The sequence below is a fragment of the Bubalus kerabau genome, chromosome 8, assembly GCF_029407905.1.
Source record: "Bubalus kerabau isolate K-KA32 ecotype Philippines breed swamp buffalo chromosome 8, PCC_UOA_SB_1v2, whole genome shotgun sequence".
Taxonomy (NCBI): Eukaryota; Metazoa; Chordata; class Mammalia; order Artiodactyla; family Bovidae; genus Bubalus; species Bubalus kerabau.
Window position 1 is genome coordinate 68,833,052 of NC_073631.1, and position 15,090 is coordinate 68,848,141.

The 15,090-nt window shown below is 47.9% G+C and overlaps 1 protein-coding gene across 1 annotated transcript in view; it reads right to left on the reverse strand.

The window, feature by feature from the left end:
* Positions 1–4,132, reverse strand: part of MINDY4 (MINDY lysine 48 deubiquitinase 4) — a 119,311-nt gene extending 115,179 nt beyond the window's left edge. Inside the window, exon 1 of the mRNA XM_055590476.1 lies at positions 4,007–4,132. Within this exon, the coding sequence (XP_055446451.1) occupies positions 4,007–4,069 (63 nt within the window). The 5' untranslated portion in view covers positions 4,070–4,132. The remainder of the gene's footprint in view (positions 1–4,006) is intronic.
* Between the last annotated feature and the right edge of the window lie 10,958 nt (positions 4,133–15,090).

Below are 15,090 nucleotides of genomic sequence, written 5' to 3' on the forward strand. Positions count from 1 at the left end.
CCTGGGTTTGATCCCTGGGTTGGGAAGATCCCCTGGAGAAGGGATAGGCTACACACTCCAGTGTTCTGGCCTGGAGAGTTCCATGGACAGAGGAGCCTGGCAGGCTACAGTCCATGGGGTCGCAAAGAGTCGGTCACAACTGAGCAACTTTCACATGCACAGCTCAGGAAGCCACAGGGAGCTTGCCAAGAACCCAGGAAAGAGTGACCAGAGAGGTACAGAAGGAAAACCAAAAAGGAGGTGATCTCTAGAAGCGAAGGAGAATGAGTTTTCCAAGAAGGGCATAACCAACTGAGTTCAACACGATTGTTAGATCAGTAAATGTAAAGACTAAAAATAAGAAGTCACTGATGAACCTGACAAGAGCTGTCTCCATGGATTGATGGGGACAAAAGCCTGATTAAAGTTTGAGAAAACAGGGAGAAGAATTAGAATCAGAGCATACACAGTCCTTTCATACAGTTTTGCTATAAAAGGGAGAAGAAAAATAGACTAGTAGCTGGAGGGGCTTGGGGGTCAAGATGGGATGTGTAGAAGCATGTTTACATGTTGATAGGACCAACCCAGTAGAGAAGGCAAAAATGTATGATTCGATAGACAGAGAGGATGGTAACTGCACCAGTGTCCTGGAGCACACAGAGAGGACAGGCACACATAGGGGACCTGGCCTTACCCAGAGGATGGAGAACTCATTCCTAAGAGCAGGAGGGAGGATGGGGCAGATGGTTCAGGCCCAAGAGGGTTAGTTACTGTAGTGGTCTGGCATGATGGAGTTTTCTCATGAATGCTTCTATTTTCTCAGTGAAATTAAGAGGGGGAAGGGGCTCTGGAGTTTGAGGAGAGAGATGTGTGAAATGTCCATCTAAGATTGGAGACTGGAGAAGGCAATGGCAACCCACTCCAGTATTCTTGCCTGGGAAATCCCATGGACAGAGGAGCCTGGTGGGCTACAGTCCATGGGGTCGCAAAGAGTCAGAAACAATTGAGTGACTAAGAACAAGACTGGAGAAGTATAACCAGGTGGGCAGGCACCTCTGAGGCATCGCAGGAGTGAGAGACAATGAATTGATCGTGAAACCGTCAACATAACGGTGTGTTTTTCCCCAGCCTCATTCAGCTCCGCAGTGCAAGCAAGAAATAGGCCAAACATAAAGAAGGGAGAGACAGACAAGGGAGCTGAACAGGGTGTTGAGGGGTGATGTGTGGGTAAGATGTGGGGAGAGGCCACAGGAGGGCTGAGGGACCATGAAAACTTGGCAAGAACAGTGGAATGGAGATGGGAGTGAGGCTGAAGAATAGTTTATATTGGGCTGCTGATGGGAATGAGCTGGAAGTGAGGATGATGGGATGCTTGGAACTGGGATTATGGAAACGACAGGCTTAGGGCATGACCACCTGCAAGAGGTGGTGGAGGCAGGCTAGGACACGTGCTTGCAGGAGAGTGCAGCTGGGGCACGAGCTTGGTGGATGCTGCCATTGCCAGGAGACTGTCCTGATTCTCCCTGTGGAGGGATCACACTTGGAGGAGGCCAGCATACCTGGGCATGATGTAGGATGGAGGGTAAAGGAAGCAGCAGTAGAAGGTGAGGTTCAAGGGGGAGCTGGCAGCCAGGTTGTAGGGAGCCTGGTATGCCCAGGCAAGGCCTTTCCTGGGATTTATTCTAATTGCAAAAGAAACATATCGGGGGTTTTGGGCAGAGGAGTGGCATGATCTGACCCGCTCACCCCGGGCAAGTTTATTCACCTCCCAGTCTGATCATAGTCTTTAGCGAAAGGGAATAATTATACATGTCTTTCAGCACTGTTATGAGGGTTTGAGAAAATAAACAGGCACCTGGAAGGTACCTCACATCAGGATGGGAACTCTCTTGGTTAGGTAGGTAGGTACCTGCTTTGCACCAAGCCCCAAGGAGAGTCCATAGTCTCCACCCCAGAGCAGAAAGCAGCCGATCTGGGCTGTAGTCCCAGCTCTCCATGCCTTTCTGAGTGACTGTGGGTAACAGACTCCTTTCTCCTCTTGGGGTTTAGTGTCTCCCAACGAAAAGTCAGAAGAGAGGAAGCCAGGTGAACCAGATAACTGCAAAGGCTCTGCCCAGTTCAGTGTCAGCAATGTGAACCTGTCTAGTGAGTGAGACAGGCAAATGCATAAACTATAACATGAGGGCCCATGAGCAGACCACAGACAAATGAGCCAGTTATTCCAGCCACAGGTACCTGAGACCTCTTGAAGGAAATGGGACTTGGGATGGAACAGGGGAAAGCATGTGAGAGAAGCTGGAAATGAAACTGGGCTGGTAAGCTGGGGTCAGGCTACAGGGGAGCCTCAAACATCAGGTGAGAATTTTGGATTTCGTTTGTACTCAAGAGAGGATAGGCATAGGGAAGACATTCGGGGAGTTCCGCTCGGTAGCCCAGACTTAAATGATGGCAGTGGTCATCCTCACAGGGTGTATCATTGATATCCTGTGTGTAGCCAGGACTAGGTGATGGTGGGTCAATTAGTATAAAAACAGAGCAGATACAGTTGAGGCCACATTGCATTTTAAATAAAAATATATTTTCGAAAAGCAAAGAAAGACACTTTCAAAACAGGGGCACATCAGAGATGTTGAATGCCTACTATGTGCCAGATACAGTGGCTGGAACCTGCCTGTAGATCATTATTAATCATCACTATAAATCTGCCATGCTGCTCCTAAGTCGCTTCAGTCGTGTCCGACTCTGTGTGACCCCATAGACTGCAGCCCACCAGGCTCCCCCGTCCCTGGGATTCTCTAGGCAAGAACACTGGAGTGGGGTGGCATCGCCTTCTCTGATAAATCTGCCATGGGCAGGTCTTATGATTCCTCTTCTGTTGTTGTTGTTTAGTCACTAAGTTATGTCAGACTCTTTGCGACCCCATGGACTGTAGCCTGCCAGGCTCCTCTGTCCAAGGGATTTCCCAGGCAAGAATCCTGGAGTGGGTTGCCATTTCCTTCTCCAGGAGATCTTGTATAGGAGCAATGGGTACTCTCCCTGCACTCCTACTATACATGGTGTAACTCCCAGCAACCTCTTCCCCAGCCCGCCTTCACCTCCACTGTCAGGACAGGTGACAGCCAAGGACCGCCCCAACTTCTGAGTTCCCTGAAAACTCTCCTGGTACAAGGTAATGTGCTCTGCTGTGTTTAGTAGCTCAGTCATGTTGGACTCTTTGCCACCCCATGGACTGCCGCCCACCAGGCTCCTCTGTCCATGGGAGTCTTCAAGCAAGAATAGTGGAATGGGTTGCCATGACCTCCTCCAGGGGATCTTCCCAACCCAGGGATCTAATACAGGTCTCCCGCATTGCAGGCGGATTCTTTACCATCTGAGCTATCAAGGAAGCCCAAGAATACAGGAGTGGGTAGCCTATCCCTTCTCCAGGGTATCTTCCCGACCCAGGAATCGAACGGGGGTCTCCTGCATTGCAGGTGGATTCTTCACCAGCTGAGCCACCAGGGAAGCCCGGTACAAGATAACAGGAGAACTTAAAACGACCTCGATTGAACTTCCCACTGATGAACAGGACTAAAGGGTGTGACTGGCAAGAACTTTTTTTAGCCCTCTGGGTTCCCTTTGGGAGGAAGTTCTTTCCTAGTGGGATGTAAGTCTGATTACATCAGAGTCGGGCACCCATGCCGGCCTGCTGGGCTCCCAGAGCCTCGGGGACCTTAAGAAAATGAGGGGGGCGCAGGCCCGGGGTTCGCGAGCCGTGAAGGGAGAGATACCTCTAAGGGCGGCCGCTATCCTGTCCCTGCTTAGGGGCTTACGGGAAGTGAGCGGAGACAGAAAGGGCTCCTGGGAAATGTAGTTCCCAAAGTCCGGGGAAAGGGGATCTCACATCAGTCATCTCTAGCGCAGGCAGCGGGCAGGGGAAGGCTTCCCTCCCAAAAGGTCTCCAGGGCCGGAGAGTCTCCAGACTGCTCCCCTCACCCATTCCCACAATCAAGCAACTTCCCATAACTATAAGGGTGGCGCCACGTACCTTCCTGCTGAGGAACTCCCTGATCAGGGAGGCCGCCACCTCCTCCACGAAGAGGGTGTCCATGCTCCGCTTTAGCCACGAGGCCGCAGCGCCGCAGACCCAGACCCCCGGTCCGTTGCGGCCAGTATGGCCGCGTTGCCGTGGTGACGGTGTCAGCAGGGCCCGGGAACTCCGCCCCTCCCCTGGGAGTGAGCGGGTTGGGAAGGCGGGAGGAAAGGGGAGGAGCATCCTTCAAACTTGCTCTGAGAGCGGGAAGCAGAATCCAGAAGGCACAAATCCCATGCATCCCAGGGACCGGGCCAGGGGCTCCCGACTTGTGCGTCCTGGCACTGGCCTTGTCCATCTGGGTTTCCTGGATCAAGTTACTGTTCCAGTCTGGGTCCCCATCTCTCAAGGTGTGAATGGGGGAGAGTGCCTGCCTCCTGATTCCTAAAGGAGTAAACCCACAGTGAAGTGGCCCCTAGAGATCTAGCCCCAGCACCTCCACCTTCTCCTGGGTTCCCACAGGCTGACTGACCTCAGTTGGCCCGGGCTGCAGGGAAAAGGAGGCCCAGGGCTTTCTGCTGACTTGGTGCTGAACTTAAAGGATGAGTCCCTGGCCTCCTTGGTGCCTGCTTTCATAAGGACACTGCCAGTTACTAAGCAGCAAGAATTTACATACATCATCACATCTTTAATCCTGCAGCCTCCAGTCCAGGTGGTTACTATTGGCCTATGCTTTAAAAACAAGACACTGAGATTCAGAGAGGTTAAGACTATGCGAAGAGTTGACTCATTGGAAAAGACTCTGATGCTGGGAGGGATTGGGGGCAGGAGGAGAAGGGGACAACAGAGGATGAGATGGCTGGATGGCATCACTGACTCGATGGACGTGAGTCTGGGTGAACTCCGGGAGTTGGTGATGGACAGGGAGGCCTGGCGTGCTGCGATTCATGGAGTCGCAAAGAGTCGGACACGACTGAGCGACTGAACTGAACTGAACTGAAAGGTCACAGGCTTCCCTGGTGGCTCAATGGTAAAGAACCCACCTGCCAATGCAGGAGACGTGGGTCAATCCCTGGATGGGGACGATCCCCTGGAAAAAGAAATGGCCACCCACTCTAGTATTCTCACCTGGAAAATCCCATGGACAGAGGAGCCTGGAGGGCTCCAATACATGGGGTCCCCCAAAAGAGACAGACATGACTTAGCAACTGAATAATAACAACAGTATTTCAGCAAAAAACAGAAGAAAGGATAAAAGCCACACAGATGCTCCGCGCAGAGCTCTCCAGGTAGAAGCAGCAGCAAGTGTAAATGTCCTGAGACCGCATCGAGCCTGAGTGCTTGTGAAACAGGGAGGCCAGGAGGGAATGGGGCAGCAGGATCTACGATGAAAGCCTGTGATTTCAGAAGGACTTGGGCTTTTACTCTGAATTGGGGTTTTGTTTGGTTTCTTTTTTTTTTTTAATTATTTATTTATTGATGGCTGCACCGGATCTTGGTTGCTGTGCCGGGCTTTCTCTGTCGTGGCAGTCAGGGGCTACTTTTCCTTGTGGTGCATGAGTTTCTCATTGCAGTGGCTTCCCTTGTTGCTTCGGTAGTTGCAGCAGGCCGGCTCAATGGTTGTGGTGCCTGGGCTTAGTTGCTGTGCCACATGCAGGATCTTCCTGGACCAGTGAGCAAACCCCTGTGCCCTGCATTGGCAGACAGATTCTTAACCTCTGGACTAGCAGGAAAAGACTCCTAAATTGGGTTTTGAGCAGGCTTTAACAGGATCTCTCTGGCTTTAATGTTGAGAATTAACTGTAGAGGGGTCAGTGGGGAAACAGAGAGATGAGTTAGGAGGCAATTACAACAATCAGTAGTACAGGTACATTTTAGGCTAGACATATTGGTGTGTGTGTGTGTGTATTATATTTTCCCAACTGTGGTACTTTTTTTTTAACACATCGAAATGGAATGTTAAGCAAGAGAAGCCCAGGAACGCATTCTTTTTCCAGACACATAGCTGGATCCTAGGGATACAATTACCTTGAGATAACTTTGCAAGTCATGCTGAATCACTCAGTCTTATCTGACTCTTTGTGACCCCATAGACTGTAGCCCTCCAGGCTCCTCTGTCCATGGAATTTTCCAGGCAAGAATACTGGAGTGAGTTGCCATTTCCTGCTCCAGGGGCTTTTCCTGACCAAGGGGTTGAACCTGTGTCTCCTGTGTCTCCTGCATTGGTAGGTGGATTCTTTACCACCAAGTCTCATGAAATAACTTTAAGATGCCACATAAAAGGGGATAATCAGTAGGGGAAGGGTGAAGGGTGCCCTGCCAGCAATCTGGGGGAGGGAGTAGATTGCATCATATATCCCATTTCTTACAACTGATCCCAGCCAGTCATCCTGACTTTTTCACGTTGTGTTCTTGTCAGTTGGAGAATCCCACAAAGCACTGTAACAGAGTTTAGTTCTCCTGCCAGAATGTGAGTGGTGTTTGAGGTCCTCAAAAATGACTCCCTATAATGAACATGCAGAGATGTGACAATAATATCATCAAAATAAACACCCAATCCTTTATACTCAGTTGCTGAGTCATGTCTGACTTTTTGCAACCCCATGGGCTGCAGCCCACCAGGCTCCTCTGTCCATGGATTTTCCAAGCAAGAATACTGGAGTGATCGCTATTTCCTCTTCCAGAGAAATCATTATAAATACCAATAATAATCATTTTTAATGCTTTTCCAAGTTCCATAAATGCGGATCCACTCCTGGAGCCAATAAATAAACAAGAGCTATAGAGCATGCACTCACAATCTCTCCATGCCACTTGCTAGCCTAAAACCAGCCATAGCAAAGATGAGCATTGCCTCAGTAGTGATTAGAAGTCATATTATTTGCCTAGGCAGAAATTCAGTGAACTACTCAGTGGGCTTAACAATAGAACAGTGAGTGAAAAAGTTAACCCTCAAAAGATTACATACAACAGATCTCTGTGTAAACTTAAAACAATGTAAGCCAAAAAATCATAAAATTTGTAAGAAACATGACTTCAGCATTGCATTTAAAAAATAAAAGTAAAGAGTAAAGACTGTATTATTCAGAACAGCAGTTGCCTTGGGAGTGGGAGGCAAGGTCACAAGGTTATACTTAAGTATAAGTATGACAGTAAGTATAAGTAATTGCCAGTGTTCTGGGAGTCATAGGGTTATTGGTTTCAGAAGCGCTTGCCATGATACTTCTATTAATTCGTTAGTTAATAAAAGATGGCCTTGCAGGGACCAATGATGAGAGGATGTCATGAACCAAGACATATTAATAATTAATATGCCTCTAATTAATTCTATGCCTCTGAGATGCAGAAGGAAGTAGAGGAGGAAAGGGGAGCAGAGGGAAATTCAATGGACTTTACATTGGAGGGACAAGTCAGATGTGTTATAACACAGAAAGTGTTCTGCAGGCAAGTGTGTACATACGTGTGGCGGTGGCTCTATACATCTCAGAGTCCATGAGCTCCTGTGTTTGTATGAGTCTAACCAAAGGAGTTTAAGGGGTCCCTGACTCTGCCTGGTGCCCTGCTGGGCTCTGACAACAGAGTCCAGCAGCTGTGGAGAGGGCCTTGGAGCAGGGAGGTAGGACTGCTGCGCTGGTTTGTGAGAATTAAAGGTTCTGTGATGCCTCCTCCAGGATACTCCAGAGAGGGGGCTGATGAATGGATCCCCTTCCAACTTAGGGGCAATGGCACCCCCACTCCAGTATTCTTGCCTGGAAAATCCCATGGACGGAGGAGCCTGGTAGGCTGCAGTCCATGGGGTTGCTAAGAGTAGGACACGACTGAGCGACTTCACTTTCACTTTTCACTCTCATGCATTGGAGAAGGAAATGGCAACCCACTCCAGTGTTCTTGCCTGGAGAATCCCAGGGATGGGGGAGCCTGGTGGGCTACCGTCTGTGGGATCGCACAGAGTCGGACACAACTGAAGAGACTTAGCAGCAGCAGTAGCAGCAACAGGCATGGCAGGGCAGGGCATTTCCCTGGATTAGAAGGTTCCAGAAAACGGAAGCACACACTGTCCCCATGACCATGTCCTCCCCAGAGACCTGCTTTCCAGGCTCAGGGAGGTGGGAGCAAGGGTCTGACCAGGTGAAGCTTGTTGGAACCAGCTGGGTTGGAAGAACATTGTGAGAGTCCTTTAATGACATAACCCTCAGTCTTTCCTAATTGTCCTGACCACCACTCCCAGAAGTCAGAGCTAGCCCAAGCCACTGTCCTTGGCAACATGAAGGAAAAGTTTATCCACACACTCTCCACATGGCCCTGTCTCACTGGCCACCTCCTAATCTCTATCCACAAGTCTACCAACATGAGACCACAGAGGGAGGGAAGAACCGGGCCCCAGATATCTGGCCTGATAAAATGGGGCTGCCACAGCCCCAGTGAGGCTCTCAGGCTTTCATGCTCACAGCATCCCAGACCCTCTCACTCTCAGAAGTGATGGGGTCCAGCCAGCTGTGCAAGTATGTGCAGTAAGGCCACTCAGGCAGGCCTGTGTTGTGGACCATCCAGGCAGAGAGTGAGGGGTAAGCAGAGGCATCCAGTGAAATTTTGAGAATGTGGCTACCTTAGCCAAGAAGTATGTACAATTCTCTTCCACATCTGTGATGGTTAATTTTACATGCTGACTTGGCTAGGCCATGGTACCCAGATATTTGGTCAAACATCAGTCTAGATGTGTCTGTGAAGGTATTTTTTAAGATAAGATCACCATTTAAATCAGTTGACTTTGAGATGCTAACAGACAACTCATTGGAAAAGTCCCTGATGCTGGGAAAGATTGAGGGCAGAAGCAGAAGAGGGCATCAGAGGATGAAATGGCTGGATGGCGTCACCAATGCAATGAACATGAACTTGGGCAAACTCCGGGAGATGTTGAGGGCCAGGGAAGCCTGGCATGCTGCAACCCATGGGGTCGCAAAGAGTCGGACATGACTGGGCGACTGAACAACAGCAAAGCATATTACTCTCCTTAATGGGGTGGGACTCATTCAATCCACTGAAGGCCTTAAGAGGAAAAGATAGAGGCCCCCTAGGGAAGATGGCATTCTGTCTTCAGACTGCCTTTGTCTCAAGCTGTAACATTGACTCCTCCCAGGGTCTCCAAACTGCCAGCCTGCCCTGCAGGCTTATCTCTCTTATTTCTCTCTTTCATTTGTATATGTTCTATTAGTTCTGTTTCTCCAGACAACTTTCACTAAGCATCCCCCTTCAACCCACCTTGCTGCATACCCACTCTGCAATGGTCCTGAGAAATTCTTGAGCAAAGCTCCTTAGACACTGCCCAGATATAAAAGATGCCTTCTCTAGAGAAAACCTCAGTCTTCCACAGTCACTCCATATTCTGGTGCTTTCACCATCAAGTGTGATCCCAGACCCTCAGACACAGCTGCCAGTGCCAACTAGTGAATAGTTCCTGATTGAAACAAGATGATGTCATCCTTTGGAAATCACAATGTAATTGTGTAAAATGCTTAAAAAGCATTCTACATGAAAATGCTGGTTCAGGTAAGCCAATGGAAATCTTTCTCAAAGCACAGTGGCAAAATCCACTGATTGCCCCCAGAATCCATTCTTTCCTTCATTTGCAATAATATATTTGGAGGTGGGCAAGTGGCTTCCCATTCAGACTACATTTCCCAGCTTTTCTTGCGGTTGGACATGGCCATGGAACTAAATGGTCACCAAGGAAAGAGAATGAGAGAGCCAGCACTTTAAGACCAGGCCCCACCTTTTCCACACTCTTATCTCTCCAGTGAGCCTGAGCACAGCTGCACCTACGGGTGTGTGCTGTGACCATAAACACAAGTCAGCACCCTAGGGCAGTGATTCTCAAACTGTGGTCGCCAAAACACCAGTATCACCTGAGAACTTGCTAGATATGCAGATTTCCAGTCCTTGCCTTTGGATCTATTGAAGTTCTGAGGCTGGTGCCAGCAATTTGTACGAAACCATATCTCTATGCAATTCTGGTGCTCACCTCCATTTGAGCATGCTTCCCTAGGGGCTGGCAGATATAAGATGCCAGCCTTCCCTGAATGACTGCGTGGAGCAGAGTCACCTGGTGGCCTGGAATTCAGAAGTTTACAAGAGAAGTAAACTTCAGTGTGATTTGGGCTTTATTTCTTTATTTATTTGTTTGTTTTTATTTTTGAAAGTGGGGATGGACCTGTCTCTTGTTTTAGCAGCTTATCTTTTCAACCTAAATAATAAAAACCATTAAGGCTATACCACCCTGAACGTTCCTGATCTTGTCTAAATAATACAAATGATCCCCATGGGGGATCATCCATACCAACCTGCTGCAAACTGGGAACGGGTGTGCTGAGATCACCACCTCCTCAGGCCCCCTGGAAGCTGGAAGCCTACCTGGCCAGAGACCACAGGCTGGATAGCCATGACCAGCCTTCTCCACTTACCCCAATACACATGGCCATTTTTGTATGAGCCCTAACTTGAACACTGCCCAGGGGACACCTCCTGCTCTGCACAATATTACATCTTCTGCTTCTTTGCTCTCCCCTCTTCTGGTTTTCTGACCTCTTAGTACACAGCAAGGCCTGGGTCTCTGGCTCCTGTGGCCTGATTTGGGCACTTTGCTCCAGGTTGGCTGTCTGAACATTTCAACAGTGTGCTTCTAAGCTGATGGTCATCATGATTTTCCCTTCCACTCCAGTCTCCCTAAAGACAGGGAGATCCCTTCTCAGTTTTAAGGTGGTACTTGGGGGTTGTTGGAGGATTTCTTTTCTCCCAGGTTTCTCTGCTCAAGTCTTCTGCTCCAAAGGAAGCTGTTTGGAGCATGTGGCTCTCCATGCCTCCCCAGGTCAACTCAGGCTCAGGGTGGTTGCTTCAGGGACCACCTTGTGAACTGGCAGGCAACGTGATGGGTCTCAGGTAAATTCAGTTCAGTGGCTCCGTTATGTCTGACTCTTTACGACCCTATGGACTGCAGCATACCAGGCATCACTGTCCATCACCAACTCCCAGAGTTTACTCAAACTCATGTCCACTGAGTCAGTGATGCCATCCAACTATCTCATCCTCTGTCAGCCCCTTCTCCTTCCGCCTTCAATCTTTCCCAGCATCAGGGTCTTTTTCAATGAGTCAGTTTTTTGCATCAGGTGGCCAAAGTATTGGAGTTTCAACTTCAGCATCAGTCCTTCCAATGAATATTCAAGATTGATTTCCCTTAGGATGGACTGGTTGGATCTCCTTGCAGTCCAAGGAGCTCTCAAGAGTCTCCTCCAACACCACAATTCAAAAGCATCAATTCTTCGGCACTCAGCTTTCTTTATAATCCAACTCTCACATCCATACATGCTGCTGCTGCTGCTGCTGCTGCTAAGTCGCTTCAGTCGTGTCCGACTCTGTGCGACCCCAGAGACGGCAGCCCACCAGGCTCCACCATCCATGGGATTTTCCAGGCAAGAGTACTGGTGTGGGTTGCCATTGCCTTCTCCGATCCATGCATGACTACTGGAAAAACCATAGCTTTGACTAGATGGACCTTTGTTGGCAAAGTAATGTCTCTGCTTTTTATTATGCTGTCTAGGTTGGTCATAACTTTTCTTCCAAGGAGCAAGCATCTTTTAATTTCATGGCTTCAGTCACCATCTGCCGTGATTTTGGAGCCTAAAAAACTAAAGTCTGTCACTGTTTCCACTGTTTCCCCATCTATTTGCCATGAAGTGATGGGACCAGATGCCATGATCTTAGTTTTCTGAATGTTGAGTTTTAAGCCAACATTTTCACTCTCCTCTTTCACTTTCATCAAAAGGCTCTTTAGTTCTTCTTCACTTTCTGCCATAAGGGTGGTGTCATCTGCGTATCTGAGATTATTGATATTTCTCCCCACAATCTTGATTCCAGCTTGGGCTTCATCCAGCCCAGTGTTTCTCATGATGGGTCTCAGGAACCAAAGCAAAAGAAGGCAGCCAAGAGCCCTCAGTTCTTCCTGTTTACTCCTGTGCTTGATTATATTGGTTAGCATTAGGTTAATTCAAGAGGGACAAACAAGAGCAACTCAGTAAGGAAGTGCTCCAAGAATGATGGGGACATATCAGAGAACACACAGCCAGCTTAAAGGGACTCCTACTGGCCAAATCTGTGCATCAAAGGAAGTGATAACAATAATATAGGTCATAACCTATGGAATAAAAGAAGAATCCATGAGTCCATATTTACAGTAGGAAACAAAGCAGAAGAAAGAAAGAAGGAAAGCTCCTTTTACATTTGTATGTCAACTAATAAATGTATTGACTAGAAAAATGATAGAATTAACAAATCACCATTCGGCAACTAGCATAATAATAATTCACTCAAGCAAGAAAGAATCATTAATGGCAACTTCCCTAGCCATCCAGTGGTTAAGACTCTGAGCTTCCAATCCAGGGGGCATGGGTTCAATCCCTCATGCTGAACTAAGATCCTGCATGCCACTCAGCACAGCCAAAAAGAAAAAAATCATTAATGGGTGCTAAAACTAGTGGGTAAAATTTGGTGAGGAATGGGGTATTTTTTATAGTCTCAAAGTATCTGTCTGTAAGATATTTCTGTATTACCAAGGGGAAAATAGTCACTTTACAGTAAAGAAAGTTGACTGATCCAACATTAACCAAGCAGTAAAGCCAATCTACTGAAACCAGGTTTCGTGGTGAAGAAAAGTGCAGCATTTTTTGCAGGGCACCAAGCAAGGAGTCCAAGGCAGTTCAGTTCAGTTGCTCAGTCGTGTCTGACTCTTTGCCACCCCATGGACTGCAGCATGCCAGGCTTCCCTGTCCATCAAAACTCCTGGAGTTTACCCAAACTCATATCCATTGAGTCAATGATGCCATCCAACCATCTCATCCTGGGTTGTCCCCTTCTCCTCCTGCCTTCAATATTTCCTAGCATCAGGGTCTTTTCAAATGAGTCCAAGGCAGATGGTGCTCAAAACACTCAAATTCCCTAAAGAGTTTCAGGGAAGGGAGGGTGAGGAAGGAGTCCCAGGATATGTAAGTCAGCTAGTACACAATTCTCAGGTTGGTTGATGGTGCGGTAACAGGATGGTGTTGCAGGAGTTAACATTATCAATCTTTAGGGGCCAGTAGGTCTGGGGGCTACATGTTCATGGTCATCAAGTAGCTAATTTCTTCCATTTGGTGGTGGTTTTAGCATCTGCAAAACAACTCACGAAATGAGTTGATACTCATCAGATGCTGTTATCTAGGTACTTCAAAGAAGAAATTAAGCAGAGGATATGGGAGAGTGATCTATGCCCAGAAGGCCCCATAGGGTCCTGCTTGGTTACATGGGGAGTTGTCTTCTAATGTGTACCGAGTTTCAGTTTGTGAAGTTGAAAAAAGCATGTTATGAATGTAGATGCCGGTGATGATTGTACAATGTGAGTACACCTGATGCAACTCAAATGTGCACTTGAAACAGTTATAAATTTCATGTCATGTGTATTTTACCATAATTGTAAAAAATAAATATTTTTTTTAAAGTGGCTGACACTTAATAAGAGCTATGAGGGTACTGGTTATTAACATTAGCATAAGATCTGTGTGTGTGTTATCTCTCTCTCTCCTTCAGTGCAGGCACAGAAGGAGTTCAGTCTTGGTATAATGAGCACCTCATAAAGGGCAGGGTGGGGGCTGAACATGCACAGTTCATGCAGAGCAACTCATAGAGGTGGATTAGAGGACAAGGCAAGGAAGATTCCAAACAGAAACTGCCTCTAAGGAGAGGTGGCAAGGGATAAACCTCACCCGGGATGAGCCTGGTGAGTGCAACATGAGACAGAGAATTCACAGAGCAGGGAGAGCCCAAGGAGAGTCGGGAGCCCCTTTCTCCTCAGGGCTTTTGCAGGGGTACCTGCAGCCATCATATGGTATACACCCCTTCTGAGCTTTCCCCGTTAGTGTCTGAGAAGCAGCTGTCACATTAAGGACAGAGCATCTAGAAATGGCGTGGGAGAGACAGAGCCGGTGAGCTTTAAGAGCAGGCTTTCATCCAATTCCCAGCAGATCCCACTGAGGAACATGTGAAAGGGGCTGAGGCATGTACAGAGAGGGGTCTACTCAAATAGACACACATGTCGGAAAGAGCCGGGACTGCTGTTGCTGACCAAGCCTGTACTGGGAGAGACCCAAGGCCAAGAGGGGTTTCCATGCCCTTCCAAACCTGTGGGAACCCCTAGTGGAGTGGAAGGTACACTGGACCAGGAGTCAGGAAACCCGATTCTCACTCCAACTCTGTCACCAGTTTGCCGTGTGTCTCTGGGCAAGCCACTTACCCTCTCAGGACCCCCTCCCTGGCTGTACAAGAAAGAGATCATACTAATTTCAAAGGGCTGTTCCAACACTTTATTTTTTTTAAACTTTCCGCTTATGTCCCTACTTTCTTTTGTGTGTGTGTGCGTTAATTTCTTTTTTATGTTCCAACTCTTATTTGGGGGAATAAATCCCATAGTCAGTTTGTACCAAACATTTTACTTTTCAAAGCACTTTCACATCAATGATTTTCTGCTCCCAGAATTTCTTTGTAGATTATTAGATTAGGTCCCATTTCTCCAACTTCATCAAAAGGAAATATGAGGCCCAGGGAAGGGAAAAGACTCACCTAAGTTCACCCAGCCAACAAATGGCAGAGTCAAGACCCGAATTTGGGTCTCCTGACTCTTGTCCGGGTTGATGTATCCAGCTAAGCTGGTTTTACCTCACAGAGGTGTAGTCTCCAGGGAAAAAGAGACTGAAGGGCACTCAGAGATAGAACCAAGTCAGCCTGAAGGAAAGGACAATTTTCTCTAATCGGTCTGCCCAGAGGGGCACCTTCTTTTCATAGTTCTTCCAGAGACAGAGGGAACATTTCTTTCCCAGTGAATCAGCCCAGATGGTACCTTTCTACAATTTCTGTCTGTCTGTCTGTCTGCCTCTCTATGGGAGCACCTTTCCTTAATTTGCACAAAGGCCCTTATGTGTTAGCAGCAGCCCTGACTCCTGGGTTGTGCCTCTTTCCATTAGGGTCTGGAGTAATGCCAGATGGAATACAGAACACTTAGTTATATTTGAATTTCAGAG